The following is a 21,663-nucleotide window of genomic DNA, read 5'->3' as shown; positions in this document are numbered from 1 at the left end:
AAAACAAAATGAAGAACCCCCCCCCCACCCCAGAGTTATGGCTGCACTGAGCAGAGACGGAGCCTAGTCTTCAGTTCACTCACCCTTCATTTCCTGATTAAGCAAAAGCTTAAACCTTAGCTGCTGCTGAAGGTGGGTCTCCATGGCTAGGTCTACAATTTTGAAAAGAGCTAAAAACTTTCTGCAAAGCTGTGAAATAAGGGGAGAGACCAGGAGTAGCTAAATATAACAAAATTGCCAGAAGAAAAGATAGCTTGATTAGGGGAATATCAAGACTATTAAAAAGGATAGAAGGTAATTAATACCTGTAGAGTGAAGGACTGTGAGCTGTTAAATCAATTGGCTCCCTCAGATGCCTGAATAGAAATACCACTGTTGCTGCAAGCAGGAATCAAAGTGTGGTGTTTCTACTCTGGTCACAAAACCAGCTTTACTGTTTAAAACATGCATTCCAATTATGGGAAACTGATTTTTTGGGGGAATGATATGGGTGCTATGATAGTAAATATGATAGTCATAGTGCAAAGTCAAGCCCTGAAAAGCTAAATGCTGAAATTAAGGTTGCCTGTACATAATATCTGCATCTAAGATATTAGAGAAAAGATCCATGTGCAACTCAAAATAAAAGTCAAGGAATGGGAGATTATACCTGGTTAGGAGACAAGTGTTAACATATCTAAAATCTCCAATTTAAAGTGTTTTAAACATAACTGTTTAAAGCTAGAATTATAGAAAAATTTGTATGTATCTTTACGGGGCCTGAGAGTTCAAAAGTACAAAGGGTATGCCTTCCCCTTCCAGTGAAATATATGGCAGTGAAAGTACTTTGCAGCTTTAAACATCAAGTAAATGTGAATGCAGTTTTTTAGCTTCAGACACTAAATTGTAAAAATTTGGTCCAAAAAATTATTTTAAAGCATCTTTAGTAGGGCTGGTGGCTCTCCTTGAAAATTACCTGACACTTGAACTGACAACCAGTTTTGTCACCTGTTCCAGTATGACTGTCCCTTCCTCCTTCGAATAAGTTGGTTTGCTAATTAATTAATGTCTATGAGACCCACTGCTCTATAGGGTGCATGGAGAATTTCCCTGTCTTGTCAGAAGAAGTCACTTGAATACACAGGGGACTTTCAGACAAGGTAAAGGTAAAAGACACTAGAGATAAATCACATACTAGAGCTAAGTTCTCATTGCTGGCAGACATGTTTTATCCATATGGTTTTTCTTGCCTGGCAAGTGATTATGTGACCCCACTTATTGATAGCTCAGTTTTAAAAATGTTGACACTTTGCAGCTCAAGAATCCTCATGAATTTACAGTGTTCTTTGAGCACTGTCCTAAGAGAAACTGTTCACTAAAGGGTTTAACATTTATTTCTTATTTAATATAGTATAAGGTATTATATGATATAATTATTTGCCATCAGCAATCAAATAATAATTACATAATTAATGTATCAAAGAATTATTTTTCTATTTGCTTCATTGCTTATTATTTTTATTTATTGTTACCTTGTAGAATGTTAAATAATTTGGTTTATGGACATGGTAGTTTTATAATGGCTTTAAGACTACATATTTGATTTATTATTATACATTTTTAGGGTTTTACATGTTCTTTCCAGCCCCTACAGATGTACAGCCACCTACAGCTATAGCTTTCCCCACTTCTTTACTGCTGAGTTGGAGTCAGCCAAAAACCCCAAATGGTATTATAACACAGTACACTTTATATATGGATGCTCTACCAAAGTACACTGGAAATGGAACTAAATATACAGTCAAAGGTGAGTTTTATATATTGGTACTTTTGTCATAATTACCAGGTTGATTGCATGTTTGCCTTCGCTTCGTTTGTTAGAGCACCTTCTTTCAAGTCCGACATCTCCAGCTATCACTTGGCTAAGGAAGGAGAATCACACAATTCTCCCATTCTCAGACAAGAACACAGATGCAGTTCCCCACTTATTCCAAAGTTAATTTGATTATTTCTGTAGGCTTGATTTAACTTGAGCACCTACTATTTTGTTCTCTTGGTGGATAACCAGTGACCCAACTGTCTTTTTTAAAGCAAAGAAGCAAAGGTGCCTCATAGGAAACCATACTTTTAAAACAATAAAGCAGATTTATGTATCTGGGGACTCTGGTAGTTTGAACGTATAGATTCTTCCACAAAACCCCTGCTGGATTGTCTGGCTGTGACAGCCTTTGTCTTTTTAACTCCAGAACCAAAACCCTCCCTCCCCATGTCAATAATTCTTTAAAACTTGCCCAGTCCTTTCTCACAGGACTCAAGATACCTCTTAACTTTTAAAAGTTCTTTGAATTGGCAATACTCAGCGTTATCAAAACAAGTTTGCAAACTGTTAGTGATGAGGTAGGTTCTATAAAGTTTTCCTACTGTCTTTCAAGTGTACACTTGTGGTCAGGCACAGATGTTATACTTTTACTGGTATAAGTGACTGGAAATCAGTCTATACCTGTAACAGACCAGAAGTTTGGCTTGCACAGACAGGTTTAAAAATGGCAGAACCCAGTCTAAGAATTGCTTCCCCCACCAGGGCTAATTTGTGTTCTGTTAGCTACCTATCTGCACTATGCCATTTACAGAAAACCACGTAACTTAGATTGATCCTGCTTTGGGATTTTTGAATGTCTTGTCTAGGTATGTCCTTGTCTAGGGAGGCATACTACAGCCTCCCTGCATAGTCCCCGTTCAATTACATATTGTAGGAATATAATATAAGTTTCATTATTTTCAAATATAAGTTATATGCTCTGTCTTAATGACTGGGTTACATAAGTATTCCGTTTCATAGAATCAGTATCCCTGCTGCAGACTATTATTTCAGTGTCCAGTCATCTCACATTTTACTTTCTTCTATCGTTTAATTAAGGTATCATAAATTCATCAGTTATACCGTGATTTTTCATCCAATGAAAAAATGAACTCTTTGTGACATAGTGAAATAAAAGTAATAGCTGGTCACAATTTGTGTATTTCTATAGATTTATGTAAAACTGAAAACACTCCCATCACTATCTACACAGGATAAAGTGGTTTCAGGGTCTTTCTTTGTTTTTTAAGACCTTAAGACTCTGAGGTATTTCTATGCTGTGAGTTAGTACAACACACATTTAAAAATGCATACAGTTCAATTTTTTTTTTTTGCCTTGCACAGGCCATGAGCTACTAGTGTGGTGGGTCAGTTCTGACACTGAAAAATGAATCCAGTTAGAGAACCTCCTGAAGGCTGTTGATGTTTGCTATAATAAATAGTGCACACTTTAAGTCAAACTTTTTCATTCTGTATTCAAAGGTAATGGATTTTTCGTAACCATAGTAACCTTGGTGTATTTCTGGATAAATACATGAGGTATATACATTCTGGTTTTATTTTTGAATATAAACTACCACATTATGTATTACTAATAATATGAAAAATAGGATATAGGTTAGCATAATGACAGCTTAAACTACTATGCATTTTTCTTCTGCAAAAAAATAAATATTTATCAAATGTATAGGTTCAATTAATTTCCCCCACCTCAGTTTTCTGGTATTTTTGTAATGCCATTTATCTTTTTTGCAAGATCTCCATTAATCTCTTATTGCTGTCCCATAACACTATTCTTAAGAATTTTGTACCAGAAAATAGTTGTGCTCACAATCTTCTTATTAAAAGCATTATTGAAAGATCTTGCTGTGTTATTGTTAGTAGAGTCATGTTCTTGCTCTGCTTTTTGTATTTGTGTATGCAGGATGGCCATTAGTTGGAAGGGAGGGGAGACTTTTTTTTTTTTGGTAGAATATTCAGCATGCTAGTGTTTTTTGAAAAGTGCAGGTCAGACTGTCCTGACTGACTGCTACCATAGAGGCTATAAACTGAAATTGAGGTCAATATAGTTTTTGCAATTGTCCTACTAGAAATTGAAGGTAGGCTAGTTTTCAAGGGCACCCATACACGAGCAGTGAGGCTGCTCTGATGTGCTGTAATTATAGCAAGTTGGAGCAGACTCGATTAATTGAGTCTTCTGGAATATGTTAATTACTAGGCCTGTGTGAATAGGGAACTATTCGATTCAGATTTGGCCAGTTCAGAGGACAGTGTCCCCATTCAATTCAGCCTAATCAGAATTGGAGATTCAGTGCTGATTAGGAGATTCCGATTGGACGGGGAAAGGCAGGCACAGCTGGGCAGCTGCAGGTTGTCTTGTGGCTCTTCTGACTGTGCCTGCCTCTCCTTGGGTGTGGGGAGCCATGGAAGAAGACCCCAGGGCTGTCCTGCCCCCCCCAGGCAGACCCCGTGCCCCAATTGCCTCCCCTGCCCAGTCCCACCCCTGATGGCCCACCCCCCTCTGCCTGGCCCCAGCAGTCCCTGCTTGGGAATTAAAAAAGCCCCCCCAAAAATCTCACACTCACCGGCAGTACCAGGGCTGTGGGGGCTCTGGGGCCATGTGGCAGAGCCCTGCCCCTCACAGCCCTGATCCCCAATCTCCCCCCTGCCTAGCCCAGCCCCCAGTGGCTGCCCTGCCCAGCCTCATCATCCTAGCAATTTAAAAAACAAAACAAAAACCACACTCACCAGCTCTGGAAGTGGCAATCAGGGCCTCTGGGTGCTCATAGCACAGCCCTCCCCACACAGCATGGGGCAGTTGGGGCAGGAGGGATTGCCCCCCCCCAATTGTTGGCACCTACACAGCAGCTGCCCCATGGCACGGGTGCAGCATGGCTCAGCATGGTGCCATCTAGGAGCTGGGGTGGGGGGGATGAATGAGACATGGGGGCTGCATGGGGAGGACTCTGCCAGGAGGTGCCAGAGCTCCCACAGCCACTGCTGTAGCTGGTGAGTGTGGGACTTTTTTTCTTTTTTTTTTAAGTGCTTGGAATCTGCATCTGGATGGGGGATGGGGCCAGGCAGGGCAAACATGGGGGCTTCTCCTGCAGCTCCTACCACCCAGGGAGAGGCAGGCACAGCTGGAGGAGCCATGGGAGAACCTGCAGCCACCCAGCTGAGCCCTCCTCTTCCCAGCCGATCCAAGTCTCTTAATCTCTCCAAATCTTTTCCGAATCGATTCAGAAGCTTCAGATTTGATTTAGACCTTTTAATGTGTCTCCTGATTTGATTTAGATTTGGAGATCTAGCTGCTGAATCATGCCAAATCTCCTCTGAATCAAATTGGTGACCAAGATGTCCCAGATGATTGGAAAAGGGCAAACATAGTGCCCATATTTAAAAAATGGAAAAAGGAGAATCCAGGAAGCTACAGACCAGTCAGCCGCATTACAGTCCCTGGAAAAAATCATGGAACAATCCTCAAGAAATCCATTTCTAAACACTTGGAGGAGAAGAAGGTGATTAGGAACAGGCAGCATGGATTCACCAAGGGCAAGTCATACTTGACCAACCTGATTGCCTTCTATGACAAGGTGACCAGTGGATGTGATATACCTTGATTTTAGCAAAGCTTTTGATACAGTCTCCCATAGCTTTCTCACAGGCAAGCTAAGGAAGTATGGGCTCAATGAATGGATGGTAAGGTGGTTAGAAAATTGGCTGGAGCATCAGGCTCAGAGTGTAATAATCAATGGCTCAACATCTAATTGGCAGCCAGTCTTAAGTGGAGTGTTCCCAGTGTCACTCTTGGGGCCAGTTTTGTTCAATGCCTTCATCAATGACCTAGAATATTGCATAGAGTGCATCCTTAGCATGTTTGCAGATAACACTAAGCTGGGCAGGGAATAGTTAATATGCTAGAGGGTAGGACTAGGATTTAGAGTGACCTAACAAATTGGAGGATTGGGCCAAAAGATGTTGAACAAGGACAAGTGCAAAGCCCTACATTTAGGATGGAATAATCCCATGCAGTGGTACAGGCTGTGGACTGCCTGGCTGGACAGCAGTTCTGCAGAAAAGGACCTGGGGGTTACAGTGGACAGTAAACTGAATATGGGCCAGCAAAGTGCCCTTGTTGCTAAGAAGGCTAAGAGCATGCTGGGCTGCATCAGTAGGGGTGTTTCCAGCAGGCTGAGGGAAGTGATTATTCCCCTCTATTCAGCACTGGTGAGGCCACATCTGGAATACTGTGTTCTATTTTGTGCCCCCCACTACAGAAAGGACATGGAAAAATTGGAGATGGTCCAGCGGAGGGCAAAAAAAATGGTGAGGGGCTGGGAGACATGACTTATGATGAAAGACTGAGGAAACTGGGCTTATTTAGTCTACAGAAGACTGAGAGAGGATTTAATAGGAGCCTTCAAATACCTGAAGTGGGGTTCGAAAGAGGCTAGAGCTAGAATGTTCTCAATGGTGGCAGCTGACAGAACAAGGAGCTCAAGCTGCAGCAAGGGAAGTTTAGGTTAGATATTAGGAATAATTTTCTCACTAGGAGGGTAGTAAAGCACTGGAACAGAGAAGTTACCCAGAGAGGTTGTAGAATCTCCATCCTTGGAGGTTTTTAGGACCTGGCTAGACAAAGCTTTGGCTGGGATAATCTAGTTGGGGATGGTTCTGCCTTGAGCAAGAGGCTGGACTAGATGACCTCCTGAGATTCCTTCCAACCCTAATTTCCCATGATTCTATAACAGACTCCTTAATAGTGGTGTTGGAGCAGTGTTGTAGTTACGATGGCCCAGGAAATATGTGAGAGGTAAGGATTTTTGTGGGTGATATTTTTTTTGGACCAAGCACATAGTTGGGATATAGACTTAAATAAGCTTTCAAATGCAAGGCATTCTTTTTCAGTTCCGAGGAAAAAGCACTTGCCTTGTCTTCTTTTTCTTCAGACCTAAAGAAAAATGCACTCTATTCACAGGGCCTCTTTATGTGGTTTATAACACTTCTTTTGTGTTCATATCTGCTAATAGTTCAAGAACCATCTTTCTTATGACAATATGGCTTCTGTTCCTTTATACACACATTTATTTTAATATTTTAGAACCTTAAGAAAAGTTTAGTTTCCATTTGAGTTTTGAAATAGAAAATGTCTTTGGAGGAATAAGAGGATTTCTGTTTGCTCTCAACCACCTCCTTCAGAAGCCCAGGCACAATTACCATGCATGAACTTTGGTCATGGCCAGACATTTGGGGTACCTATACACATGCCCAGTGCCTTCTCTGATGTGTGCTAATTAGCACACATGGAAACAGACTCAATCTAATTAGCATTCTCTAGCAGCCTTGGTGTTGTGTGTAGTCAGCATCCTGCACTTCATAATGGTAGCAGGGGCATTTGTGCCCCTGCTGCCATTTTGAACTGTAGGATGCTGAATACATGAGATACTGTGGACAGTTTAATTAGAGTGGCTCCTTCCCTCTCCTAAACCCAGTATCATCACAACAGGCTCAGATGTTGTAACTTATATCACATTAAAGGGAATTTTCTGAGGGCAGGCCATCTTGAAAGAGGCCTCTTCTTCCAAGCTGGAGCTCTTCCCATTTTTTCCCATTCGGTGTTATTAAATAGGACTAATTTTTTTTCCATAGGGACCCAGCTTCTGTTCAGGAGTGCACCATGGTTGTCAGTGCTGGGGCTTAAGAGATCTTTTCCCCTTTTTATTTCACATTAGTTGTTAAGTGAAGATTAGTGAGTTATTTTTACTTTGCAAAACCTGGTGGAATCCAATGGGCTCTTGCTCACCACTGAATACAGCACAAGGAGTAAGACTCTTTGCTTTGATGCCACCTGATCTTGCTACAGATTCCTTCTTCTCCTGGAGGCACACTACAAGTGTGAATTTGGAAGGAGCCCAAGGAAAGAAATCTGATTTGAGTCATCAGCCTGGGATTTGGGTCACCAGAAATATAACACATCCTTATTGAGGACTGCTAATTTTTCTAGCCCAGATTTGTGCCAAATTCAAATTTTAATCAAAGAAATGTCATTGTTGCTAGAGCAGAAAGGCCTTTTTTTGCTTTCAGAGCCTATGATCTGTTTTCTTTGTAGACCAGAGGAGACATTACAAAGTGGCACAGTGGCATCTACTTTCTCCTAGACCTTTATTTGTACAGTGAAAAGGTCAAAGGGTTAAAAAGTCAGGCTTTGGATTTTTCAGTGTTATGTGTTCCCTGTTTGTGGTGGTGGTGGTGGTGGTGTGTTTCCTCCCTCCTTCTTCCCCACTCCCTCATCTCTCTGCCTACCATTTCACTGCTAAAGTTAGTAAATGTTGAATATTTTGTTGTTTCTTAACATCCAGTTCTCATTGCCCTATTTTTTTGAAAGCATATGCACATTCTTTCTAGCTTCTAGTTTGTTTTCACTTACCCATATACCTTTTCCTAATTTATTTAAAGGGCAATTATTAAAAAAAATCAAAATATAAAATCTGTGGGCCTTTGTACATGCCACAAAATTGGCCTTTAAAGTGGCTTAAATGCCCTTTTGCACTGCTATAATGGCATAGCTGTTTAAACTGTCAGCAGTGTATTGCACATTAAATGACTTTGGGATGTAGCAAAATAAAACACCTCCAAGGTGTTGCTAACTTACGGCTGTGGAGGGAAGCACTGGGCCCCATCCAACTCAGGGGCCTATGCAGGCAGTCTAGCAGCAGCCCATACAGGCAGGCTCTGCTGAAGGGAAAAAAAAAGCAGCAAGCCTGATCTTTTTTGTGTGTGTGTGTCCCTCCTTGGAGCCTGCCTGCCTGCCTGAGCTGTGCAGGACCTGGTGCTTACTTCTGTGGCTGCAGTGCCCCCTGGGACTGCCTGGGCTGGGTGCTTGCAGGCAGATGCCACCTGAGGGGCATTGCCGCCACCATGGAGGGAAGCACTGGCCCCACCCATAGCTCAGGGACCGCTTGGCCCACCAACAGCTCACCCTCCACCTTCTGCCACTGGAGAGGCAGGTAAGAATCAGGCCTGACCCTTGGGAATATGCCACAGGGGTTTACATTGGTTGAATTCTTCCTAAATTGAAGAGGCGTTTTTAAATACCCACCACTTCAATTTAGGGATAATTCAACCAAAGTAAGCCCCCATGGCATGTACAAGCAGCCTGCATGAGCAAGTTAGTTCCTGGCTAGTTGCATTTAGCAGAACTCCACAAATTATTTGAGAATTTTTTGTTCTAAAATGCTGTGTGCAGATAACAATGTCCAATTCTTGGAAGAACCGTGTGAAATGTGTGAAACATCTAAGCTACAAAATTAGCATGTTTTATTCAAATGTTTCATAGTTTCATAGTTGGTAGAGTTGGAAAGGACCTGAGCAGATCATCAAGTCTGATTCCCTGCCATGGCAGGAAAAAGTACTAGGATCAAACAACCCCAGCAAGGTGTTCATCTATCCTCCTCTTAAAGACCCCCAGGGTAGGAGCCTGCACCACTTCTCTTGGAAGTTGGTTCCAGATCCTAGCCGCCCTGACCGTGAAGTAGCGCCTCCTGATGTCTAGTCTGAATCTACCATCTGCCAGCTTGTGACCGTTATTTCTAGTCACTCCTGGCAATGCTCGGGGGAACAGGGATTCATTCCCCCAATGCCTCTGGTCCCCCCTAACTAGTTTGTAAATGGCCACTAGATCCCCCTCAGCCTTCTCTTGTGGAGGCTGAACAGGTTCAGGTCCCTGAGCCTCTCCTCATAGGGCCTGCCCTGCTGTCCCCTGATCATGCGAGTGGCCCTCCTCTGGACCCTCTCCATGCTGTCCACATCCCTCTTGAAGTGCGGTGTCCAGAACTGGATGCAGTACTCCAGCTGTGGCCTGACCAGGATGTGAATCTTCTAGACCAGTAATTCTTAACCAGGGTGCAATGGCACCATGGGGTGCCTTGAGCTCTTTACAAGGGTGCTGCAGAGTGTCAAATAATGTTAGCACTCTTGGGTATGCAAATATGATTTACAAAATAAACCCATTGGCCACATCCCCATACGCAGAGGCATGTTGTTGCTGTGGGGAAAAAAGCAGTGGCACTAATTCATGCCACTACTTTTTGCCCTGGTGCATGCCTCTGCACGTGGGGTAAGCATGGGGAAAAATACTCTGAGTGGGGCAGGGGAAGCTGGGGCCAGCCCCCTTACCTGGGAGCCTGCTGTGGCTCTGGCTGGCCAGGCTCTAGTTTTGAGTGGCACATGCTGCTGTCATGTGTACTGTGCCACTTTTTTTGGCGTGCTTTTTCTTGATAACAGAATTATCCAGTATCTAAATATAGCTCTGTGCTGCAAAGATGCAGTATGGAGAATCAAATCATGTGCAGGATGCATTTTGCAATGCCTCAAAAGCCTTTGAGGAATTGCAAAATGCATGTTCACATGCTTGTGGAAATGTCCTTGTAGGACATAATCTGTCTTTGGCATAGAAACTGGCACGGAGGATGTATATGCCCACATTCTGAAGGTTTGGCACTGCTAGCAAATTGTGTTCATATAATTTCTTTTGCATATGGTAATGGTCCTGGTTATGAATCTTTACAAGAAAACTATTCCTATTAGTACATAGCTGCATGAAGTGGGTTATTTTTCTCTAACAAGCAGTAAAAAGTGTATTGTTAAAGGAAGGGAGCCTCACCAAATAAGTCCTAGGACCAAATTTTCAGCTGAAAACATCAGTGTAAAACTACAGTAGTTTATATGAATTGGAGATGTGGTTAAGAGTCTGCATAGAAACAGGCTTTCTATAAAGCTAAATTGCAAACTAAAAAATGTCTGTGGTGCTGCTTTGGATCACCTAGTTGTTTTTTTGGAGTATAAAGACAAGCATTCTTGAAAGAGTGGGCCTGGAGATATAATTTATGTTTTGTCTGGATCAAGTTATTGTTGGACCTGAATGCTGAAAGGCAGATCTTGCCAGACTGAACAGATCAAAGTTGGAGAAGACAATAAGACAACAAGGAGCCTTTCTGGAATCAAAGATCAATAATATGTTGGATAAGTAGTAGGTGTTCAACATGCTTAAAAATCAGACTTACAATGGAGAAACTGAAACACTCCAAATTATTAAGCACATATGAAAGTTTTGCCCCACGTCAATAAGATAAACAATGGATAGTTTATATATTCCATTGACATTTGCATACAAACATCACTGTTAAAACATGATTTCAAACCTTTCTTTGTCCTCATTCCTATACATTTTTCAGATGATTTGAAAATGTCTGGCTTTGTGTCTGTTAATAGTTGATAAAGGTGTTAGTTTCATAATAATAGTTTGCTGTGCAGTTGAACTTGTGAATTGGAGTAAACCCAGAAAACCTTTCTGCTGCTGAGAACCGTTGCTATAGGGTGCAACTGCATGTGCAAATAATATGGGAGTAATTTACTCTCCAGTAAACTACTTAAGAGTAAACTCTACTGGCTACGTGTCTCCTAGCAGCTGATTGCTCCTGCTCCCTGTGGCCTTGCAATGGGCCCCTGCAGCAGCCAGGGGGAGCTCTAGGATCCCCCCTGGGTGCTAGCCATGGGTGCTAGCCCAGGGGTCAGGAAACAGCTGTCTCCTGACAGGGGCTGGGACATAGTTGCCAGCTGTTGCCAGAGCAAGCTCCGCCCCAAAGCCCAGGTGGGAGCAACCCAGAAGTAGGGAGCTCTCAGCCCAGATCCCTTGACCGTGGGACTCAGGCTGGGAGATAAGTATCTCCCAGCACCATCCCCACAACCACGGAGCTGGTGCTGGGAGAGAAGGATCTCTCAGCGGGGGTCCTGTGATCATGGGCCTTGGGCTGGGAGGGAAGACCCTCCCAGAACCAGCCCCATGACTTCAGAGCTGGAGCTGGGCAATAAGGATCTCCCAGCCAGGTCCTGTGACTGCAGGGCTCATGCTGGGAGATATGGATCTCCCAGCCTGAGGCTCATGACTGTGGGACTTGGGCCCATGATCAGTGGACCTGGCCCCATGATCAATGGACCTCCACCCGCTCCCCCAACCCCCCCATGGCTGCCTGGCCTGCCCTAGCTCAGTACTTCACGAGTCCCCTGACCCCCCCAGCTCCCCCAGCCCCCAACAAGTGCCAGCCCAGGCCAGCTCTGGCCCTTAATGAAAAACAAAAAATATAAGACAAGCCCCGGGACTCACTGCTCCTAATGCAGACTTGGGGCTTCAGGGGCTTATGGAAGAGCCCCCAACATGGCATGGGACAATGGGGGGGCAGCAGGCATAGCCCTCCCCTCCCCCCCCAGCAGGAGTGGTGATTCTGGGGGTTGTTTTGGTATTTTTTTTTGTTAAAGAGCCAGAGCTGGGCCAGGGGGGAACTGTGGTGGGGCTGGGAAAGCAAGGGCAGTCAGGGGGACTCATGAAGATCCCCCCATGCAGCATGGGGCAGTGGGGATCGGCCCCCACCTGGCAGCATCTGCTGATTCAGGGCTTTTTTTCCCCCCAAAGAGCCAGGAGCTGGGGCAGGAGAGCGGCCATTGCCAGGCTGGGAGAAGGGCAGGGGATGGACCTGACTGATTTGGAGATTCAGCAGCTGCTGAATTTGGCAGAAGCTGAATTGAATTGGGACAGTGATTTGAATCACCAAATCAAATCACTGTCCCCTGAATCGGCTGAATCCAAATCCAAAGCGAATACTAGCTGCTTTACACAGGCCTATCAGATGGCTCCCAGGGGCAGGGAGCAATCTTCTGTTTCCTGCTGCCTGGCTGACTAGGAGCACATTTTCTCCCAATCAGGCATCTACATGTGCCCTACTACACAGTAAGTAATCTCAGGTAAATTTACTACTTGCATTTGCAGGTAGCAAATTTACTCAGATTAGAGTAAATTATTGCACAGTAAGAGTCTGCACATATTGATGTGGATGCGTACTGCACAGCAAAGCATCTCATGTAGATGCTTCCAGAGTGTCTTAAGGAAGAAAAGATCACTTAAGACCACATTACCATGGTTAATGGGGCCTCCTTAGGCCTGGTTCCTTCCAAACATAGCAGAAAGGCAGCTTTTGGTTTGAAGGGCTTGCAATCAAAAAGTACCTTAGTTTACTCTGGCAATCACTAGGGTTTTTTCTTCTCCGCAAACATACATCTAAAAATACCTGAAGGAGCCAAGACTTCTGCTTATTAACATGCCCTTTGAGAAGAGTGGTTTAATAGTGAACATAATGTTGGCATCTAATTTATTTACATTACAACAGTGAATTTCTGTTTGTTCTGGAGATATTGCTACCTGGTAGATATTGCTACCAACGTGAGCAATAGAAAGTGGTTTCTACCTTTTCACAGTTAGAACTCTTTCTCTAAAATATTATCCACAAAACACTGAGATACAGAGGCATAACTAGTAAGTTTTGCAGCCTGGGCAAAACCAGGCATATGGAGAGAAGGAGATGGGTATGCCCAGCACAAGAGAGCAGGGGAATCTTACCTGCCCTGGGGACTTAAAGTTCTGCAGCTGGCAGAGTGGTTTACCTGCCCTACATTAAGACCCTGCCCTTGACTGCTTTTGCTATAGTTGCTATAGCACCACAGACTCCCTGGGAAGGTGTTATGCTGATGCTCCCTTGAGATCAGTGCCTGGGGCTGGTTCCCTGCTCACTTTCCCCTTGTCAAGCTACTTTGAGATATGGAACAAAGTCTCTTTTTTATCTTCAAGGACTTGCAGTAAAGGGTCATACAGTTCCACGGTCACCAATCGTGTGACTGAGTAACATATCCCAAAGAAAAGGTGGTACAGGAACTAATTCCTTTCCCAGTGCAGTAGAGAAAGAACATGATCCCTGTTGTAGTCTTCAGACTGGCCTAATGCCTATTAAAAAAAAGATACTGGTGTACCCAGCACTAGAGGGCAGATTACACCAGGATTACAGAGTGAGTGGGCTGCCCAAGTCATATGTCCATATAAAAAACATTTGTATATGCATATAAAACACCTGAATTCAACAACTGATCTTGCCTGTGACCAGAATTAGTGTAATTAATTTTTCAGGTCTACAGGGCAGATTCAGCTGGCACAAGTCTAAGAGGGAGATGGGGCTGGCTGAGTTTGGCATTTCTCAGTTTCAACTTTAGATAGATCTAGTCCACTCTTTGGACCTTACATTACAGATTTGTGGGATGGGGAGGAAGGTAGGGAAGCATTATGTTTATTTGTAGCAGCTCTGTTGTATCATTTTTATTGCAGTGCATTAGTGCAGTGTTAAATAAAATCTGCTTATTTAAAATCCTTTTAAATAGTGTTTAAATATTTCCTGCTGATACAATCTGCTAAAGTAGTTATCCTTGCTGCAGATTTCAGTTAACCTTGTCACACATACTAAGCCTGAAGCTACAGAGAGTTTTAGGGGCCTTGATTATGGAGCAAAACCTAATGGTGTCATTATGAAACCACAGCTGGACAGGCTTTAGTAGCACTTGTCCTTTGATCAGATTTGGGTAACTCAGCAAGCCAGAAGAGCGCTCATGTACATCCTGGCAGAATTACTGAGTTCTCAAAATGTTTGGGTACCAGTTCCTAAAAACACCTTAAATTGCCAAATAAAAGAGATTGTCACCTCCAAATCTGTCTTGTATACAAAATGCAAGCTCTTAGAAACCAGTAGCAGTTTAGGGAGGGTTAATGTGCATACTTTCTCTTTCTCCCTCCCTCCCTTAGCTTGTTGTGCTACTCAAATCTAATCAAAGGACAAAGACTTCAATGGCTGATCTGCCTCTGGTTTTATGATGATACCCTGACCAGGGAAAATGCCTGATCTGGCAATAACTCCAATGGATGCAATGTCATCACAACAATGTAAATAACATGTGAGAGGCAAATAAAGCCCTGTATGTTACTACACAAAAAATCACACTCAGGGCCCAGGAGTCTATAAATATCTGTTCCATTCACTGTCTGAGTTCAAACTGATCACTACTGGGTGCATCTACACATGCACTTCACTGTGCGGTAGACAGATTTGCTGCAGTGTAAAGCATCACAATCTACACGTGCAACATTATTAGATGACAGTAAACTAATTTTCACCACCATGAGATAGTACTGTTGGGACAGTACTACCTTATGACAGCGAAAATAACTGCACCTATACACATGTGTAAATGCTGACCCAGGCATACACTGTGCCCAGTCAGCCCAGGCAGCAGGGAGCCAGACCTCCTCTGCCTGCTGCCTAACCATAGGGCTGTACATGCTGGGGCATTCTTGTGCCCCAACCAGCCCCAGTGATGCTTGACTCAGCCTCCTGGGGCTGACCCCTGGGACTCCCTGCCACCCTGGGGATGCTCTGCCTTGGCTCAAACTGCTGCAGTTTGAAGCACAGCATCTACATGTGCAGCCTGGACTGTAGCAGTTTGAGCATCACATGTGCCATTAAGGTGTCATGATAAACTCCAGTGCAGTCTGCACCAGAGTTTATCATGGCACCGTAATGGCACGTGTAGATGTACCCTCTATGTAACAAGGGCCTCGGCACAACACAATCACTAGATTCAACTAATGCAAGAGTCTCTTACAGACACTTCCCCACAATTACCTTTCCTAGTCAAATATAACAATTAGTAAATATATATATATATAATATAATACAGAGCTCTAAGACTTTATAATTAGTCTATTAACTAAAATTAATTGTCACCTAGTCTCTGAGTTGTCTTGATGGTTTCCCCATATACATCAGAGTTGTCAGTTGGCTATAAGTCTATTATTTCTGGTTGTATCATGTTCTGGGTCTCAGTCATCTCAGTCTGTTGGTGCCTATCTCGGGTACTATGGGCCAAATGGCTGAGTTGTTATTTATCTCTCTTTCTTCTGGGGTCTGAAGAATGTATTGTGTATTTCTCCACATTTAGTGTATCCATCCAACAAAACAAACTCATATTGATTGCAGGGCAACCTCTTGTAATACAACCGATCTTTCTGATGACTGTTTCTTATCTATTATTGAGAACTCCCCTTAAAATGGTAATGGGGGATAGGAATATGTTGGTCCAGCCACCCAGTACTAATAGCCTAAAATACTTTCTGCATGCCTCGTCCATAGCAATAGCTGTACCAAATGCAGTCCCCATTTCATCTTAGAGCAGACGTATGTGTATGTAATCTGGCTCTGAACTTTGTCCCACTCTCTTTTCCCTAGGTGCCCTACACATTATGGCCACATCCACATGTGGTGTGGATGTTTGGTTCCCAAGGGAAAAGTAGCAGTGGCTCAAGTTACCCCGGGTGGGTAGGGGAGGCTGGGACCAGCACTGGGCTGGCCCCAGCAGCCTTACCTGCGGTCCTAGGGTCTTCCCTGGGCTGCAGTAGTGGCAATTCTGCCACTCAGAGCCTGGCTGGCAGCCGCAGCCACAGCATGGTTCTGGGCAGCCTGGCTCCACTTTTGAGCAGTGGGCACTGCTCCACATTTTTTTTACTCCTACACAGCAGCAAACTCTCCTCTGAGGCACCTGGAAATGACATGATTTCATGATTACTGTTACAACCTCTGGACTAGAGTGTCTTAATTAAACTCTCCCTATGCCTGAAGAAGGGTGTTTCTGACTGAAAATTGCAAAGAACAATTTTTCCAACTATTTAATTGATCTAATAAAAGATATCACATCTATTCAAAGAACCTTGTCTGCCAATGTCCTTAGACCAATATGGCTACAACTAACAGCCCTTAATTAAACTGCCTCACTTTCTTAAACTTTGTATTAAAATTAAATCCCATGCCCATTGATTAATGTCCATTTCACATTACCAATTTTAGGATGTTGATTCAGGCAGGTAGATTTTTTTTCTCTCTAGGTCACCATTCTTTGGGCCTGGGGGGGAGGGGGGGAGCATATTAGCAATGGCCTCAACTGTAGCCCATGTGTAAACCCTGCTGTGCCAACTTCTCTTCCAAGTATGTTATTTCCATTATGTGGAAGTTACATTTTTGTTTGTTTGTAAGCTTTAGTCCAGTAGTTCTAGCTCTTTCTGGCTGTGTTTTTCTACTGTTTTCCCTATGTGAAATTTCTGTGTAAACCTTAGCGTCATCTTGCTTAGAATGAGAAAATTAATTGCATCTTTCTGTGAAACACCAGGGATGTCAAGCACAGTCCAAGCAAGTCTTGGGAATTGTCTCCCAGAAGAGGTTTTGAATGCGCACAAATGTGCCCTTCATTTTATTAAGGGCATCTGCCAGAATCCTACATTGAACGTAGAAAAATATTTGGCGCCATCTCTCTCACCTTAATTTTTCCTCTTAATTTTTTGTAGTCTATATACAAACAAAGGGTTTTGTTGTTTGGTTTTTTTAGCTTTGATATATGCTGTGTTGAAAGTTTCTGTGCTCTCTGGGAGACCTCCTACAACTCTTCTATGGTGCTTTGGATCCCTTGGCTTTCAAATGAGTTCACTCTACATTATCTTTACATATTTTTAACCCATAAGGGATACTTTTCCTTGGTGCTATTATAAACTGTATCTTTTCATGGCTTGTTGGTTACAAATTGAGTTCATTATTGTTGGCTATTCCCTTGGCTGTTTCTGAGTATTACAGGTGCATCCACCTGGATTGCAACAGCTGCACTGCTGAATATATCAGGTATGTCCTTACAATTCATTGACATAGGAATATTAATGAATGATGGCACAAACAGGCAGGTGCAGTAAAGACCCAACAGTGATAGAGATCAGTACTCCTGTATTTAACAGTATTTTTCTGGAGGGTACATTGATTGTATAATAGGGCAGCTTTAACTTACTCTCGAAGGAACAAATTAAGTCATGGAAGTCAATGGACATGTCTCTGCTTGTATTAGAGCTACATTTTGGCTAGTTCTTGCTCTCATTGGGTGAATGGAAGTTTTACATTTGATCTCATGGGGACCAGATTTCAGTCTACTTTTAACATTTCTTATTTGCACTGAATCTTTATCAACATGCTTCACTCTCTTTGGAATTGTCCATACCAAACAAGTCCTAGGTAGTTAAACATAGCATACTTAGTTGGTCTGATGAGGTGAAATTATCTTTTGGCATGACATCTAAATGTTTGTATGTATACTTGTTCATGGTCCTTATTTCTGTGACAGGAGAATAACAAATCCTAGAATAACTTTCCTATAAAAATATGTCCAGAGCCATTTATCAATTAATACCAGAAAACATCTATTTTTTCTTGGAAATACTAACAGGGCGCATCTACATGTGCATATGCAGTGGCACCAGTTTACTCATGAGTAAATAACATAAGACAAAATGGTGCCAGGTAAGTGTCTACATGTACAGGGAAACAAGTGCAGATTTACTGCAAATCTGCTCCTGCTTCCTGGGGTCCTGCAGTGGACCTCTGCCACCACTGGCGGGAGCTCCAGGCTCCAGATGCAGCTGCCAGAACTCAGCAGCCCTTTTCAAAAGGCAGCCCTGCTTGCTGCTCTTTGGCCTGTCATTTCCCTGGCCAGGAGTGGTGTGCCCCAGTGCAGGGACACCACCTGACTGCTCTCCTTGCTGCCTTAGCTCCCCACACCTTTGTTGCCCCAGCACCTAGCACCAATGACCAGTGCCCTGGGCTCCTGCTGGCCCTCTGTGCTGGCCCTGCTGGCCCACTGTACTGACAGCCACCTGGCCCATGGCCGCCCCCTCCCTTCCAGCTCCCCCACATGAAGCATTGCGAGGCTGCTGCATGCCATACCAGGGCTGCTGCTGCACACCTGCCAACTTGATCTCGTCCCTCTGGCTGAAGCCCAGCAGGGATGCTGATAATGGGTTCCAAGATGCCACCACCAGGGCTGCAGTCACCCTCCTGGGCCTCCAGCCCCACTGGGACAGCCAGGGCTGGTGGTGGCATGTCATTCAGCACACCTGGGATGATAAGCAGTGGCTGGAGGCCTTCTGCATGAACGAGGCCACCTTCCGGGAGCTCACAGAAAAGCTCCAGCCCCACCTGAAGCAGCAACACACCAGCATGTGGCCGCCCCTCCCTGTGGACACCTGACTGGCCCTTTTCCTACTTAAACTGGACATGTCCACCAGCCTGCAGTACATTGATCATCTTTTTGGCATGGCAAGGCCGCTGGCAGGGAGGCTGTTCTGAAGGTGTGCAGCGCCCTCCAGGACATGCTGGAGGACATGGTGCTCCACATGCATAGCCCCCTGGTGGTGATGGCAGGGTTCTGTGCCCTGAGATTCCCCCCAGGGCATCAGGGCTCTGGACAGGACCCATATCCCCATCACTGCTCACACTGGCCTTGGCTCCCCAAGCTGCTGGTGGAGGGTACAGCTGGGGAACTTGGTGGGATGGGCTGCTGGACACCTCAAGGGCCCTCTCCCAGTGACATGTTACCCGGGGTGCCAGGCTGGGGTAGGGGCTTGAGCAGGCCACCCATGCTGCTATACACAGCACTGCTGTGGCCTGGGTCCCAGAGTGTGATGATGTCTATCAATTGCTGCACAAAGGGCATGGGCTTATGGGCACTCCCTGACTGATGACTGTGGTTGGTGATGGTGACTCACTGTGCCGACAAGGCTTTGACCTTTACACAGCACTACCACGCCAATGGGTTGTGCCCGTCCTCCTGCGTCTAGCCTGACACTGCCTTACAGATGTGGGCATTGGAATGCCCACCCCGCTTAAACTGGCATTGGACCTCCTCTTTATCTCACAGTGCCACAAGCCACTAGTGTCCTCCATGGACCAGTTGCAGGTGGCAAATTTACTCACAATTAAGCATTTTTACTGTGCAGTAAATGTGCACATGTGTAGATGCACACTGCTACTGCACAGTTAAGCATCTCATGTAGACATGCCCATATAGCATCATTTTGTGCAGTATTTTTACTTTTTCCCCCAAAATATCAGATTCTTGTGTGTTTGAGTAGAATGATAAATATCTGAACATAACAGGACCTTAACATTAGATTTGAATGTAAAAACTTTATGACAATGTACAAATTTGCAGGAGGAATCTTTTTTCCTCCAAATTTATGTGCCCGTCCTTTTAAGTTATACAGAAAAGAAATGAAAATGTATTAAGTACATATATCATTGAAGATTTAAACATGAAGTAACAGAAAGATCATGAAAGGAATTCCAACAGATTTCCTTTCCTGTTGAATCACTGCCAACAATCTAACCTAGGCTTGAACGTACACTGAACACCCAAATTGTTTACATGAAGCTTTATAGCCCTTTACTTAGTGCTGAACTCAATCATATTTTGCACTGTTCTTCTATAAAATACAGTAATTTTATGACAATCCACTTCTGATCAAAATATTTTACATAAATTGTAGCTTGACTTTGAATTTAAGATGATATGTTAAAAAGAAAACAATGAATGAGCACTAAAATAAAGTGAACGTAAATCAAAGTATGTAAGGGAAATATCAGATTAGCATTCTTTAATGCATAAACTCAAGGTCTTTTAAGATGACTATCACAAAGCAGATGAGGAAAGGAATCATTACTATTTCAATGATGGCAGTTTTGCAAATACTGTATTCCATTATTGTAGATTCACATTTAAGTTGCATTTACAATATGCATATATCGATTTCTTTTTTATGCTGTTCCTGGCAGTGTTCATGATGGCATGTAAATAAACATCTGGATTTATAATTTAACAATCCTGCTGTTGTTTAATCATTTCAGTAATGCACTGCATGGCACAAGGTCTGCAGACGTAAGGGGAAAAAAAGAGTCAGCTGAGGAAAAGTGAATTTTCAGGCTGCTGATAATGTACTGCCGATGTCCTGCATTGAGGAATACATCACTGCTAATTTCTCCTTCTAATCTGTTATTTAATCAGTGAAACTTGAGGCCTTTCTATAGGAGTGCTTATTGTAAGTATGTGAGGCTTCAATAAGTGCAGGTACATCAAAATATGTAATTTTGTGGAAATATCCTGATGGAAACATTAAAAAAAAAATTTGGAGATCTATTGAGGTACTATAAATTTGAGTGGCTTGGAATAAAGACTGGGTAAATTAGCACTGGCAGATAAACCAATGGTAGTTTAAACTTAGGATGGCATCAGAATAAACAAAGTTATACTCAGGATAGAAATGCTTAATCTTGAAGCCTTTTGTACAGGCTTATATGCTTGCAGGGATGCTCAGCCCTTGGCCCATGGGCCATATCTAGCCCATGGAGCTATGGCATCTGGCCCACAGGCTTCCCCACAGGTTGGGAAATTTGGTGGTGTCAGAGCAGTGGCAATGTCAATTGTCACCATTTCTCTGCCACTATATTTCTGAGACCTGCAGAACTAGATTGGTCCAAAGACATTGCCTCAGGGATCAATTGGGCCTGGACCATTGCCTACAGCTCAGTTGGGGTCTTGCCAAGTGACTGCCACACAACCCAATCAGGGCCCAGCTGAGCTGTGCCCACCCTACATGCTAGAGCAACTCCCCACCGCATGGCTGGATTGGCTTCTTGCCGTGCCTACCCTGCATGCCAGATTGGGCCCCCTAGCTGCATTTGACTCTCCAAAGTACCTGACACTAGGCATGTGGACTGTGGGGCAAACAGACCCACTGCATTAGAGCAATTTATTTCAAAGTGATGTGTAAATAGGATATTATGTGGCAAATAAATATACCTCCTTCAATGAATGGTAAAAACATTTTTCTGTGGAGGGGAAGTGCCTATAAGAATGGACATCCTTATATACTGTGAGAAAGTCTTCCTAGGAAAGAAGCAGTGATAGAAACCTGGCAAGCCTGTTCTAATCTGGTGGTTCCCTATATCTAATAAGTGAAGGAGTACTATCCTGTTGTGATTGTGTGTTGGGAACAGGCAAGGCCAGATGTCCTGTGGAAGTGTCCAAAGCAA

At 43.7% G+C, this 21,663-nt stretch overlaps 1 protein-coding gene across 1 annotated transcript in view; it reads left to right on the top strand.

Annotated features, from left to right (window-relative positions):
* USH2A (usherin) overlaps nucleotides 1-21,663 on the top strand; it is a 652,515-nt gene that overhangs the window by 291,971 nt on the left and 338,881 nt on the right. The window contains exon 31 of the mRNA XM_019549473.1: nucleotides 1,625-1,786. Within this exon, the coding sequence (XP_019405018.1) occupies nucleotides 1,625-1,786 (162 nt within the window). The remainder of the gene's footprint in view (nucleotides 1-1,624; nucleotides 1,787-21,663) is intronic.

The sequence above is a fragment of the Crocodylus porosus genome, unplaced genomic scaffold, assembly GCF_001723895.1.
Source record: "Crocodylus porosus isolate Cpor-Errol unplaced genomic scaffold, CroPor_comp1, whole genome shotgun sequence".
NCBI classification, from domain to species: domain Eukaryota; kingdom Metazoa; phylum Chordata; order Crocodylia; family Crocodylidae; genus Crocodylus; species Crocodylus porosus.
This window is presented reverse-complemented; position numbering and strand designations above follow the sequence as displayed.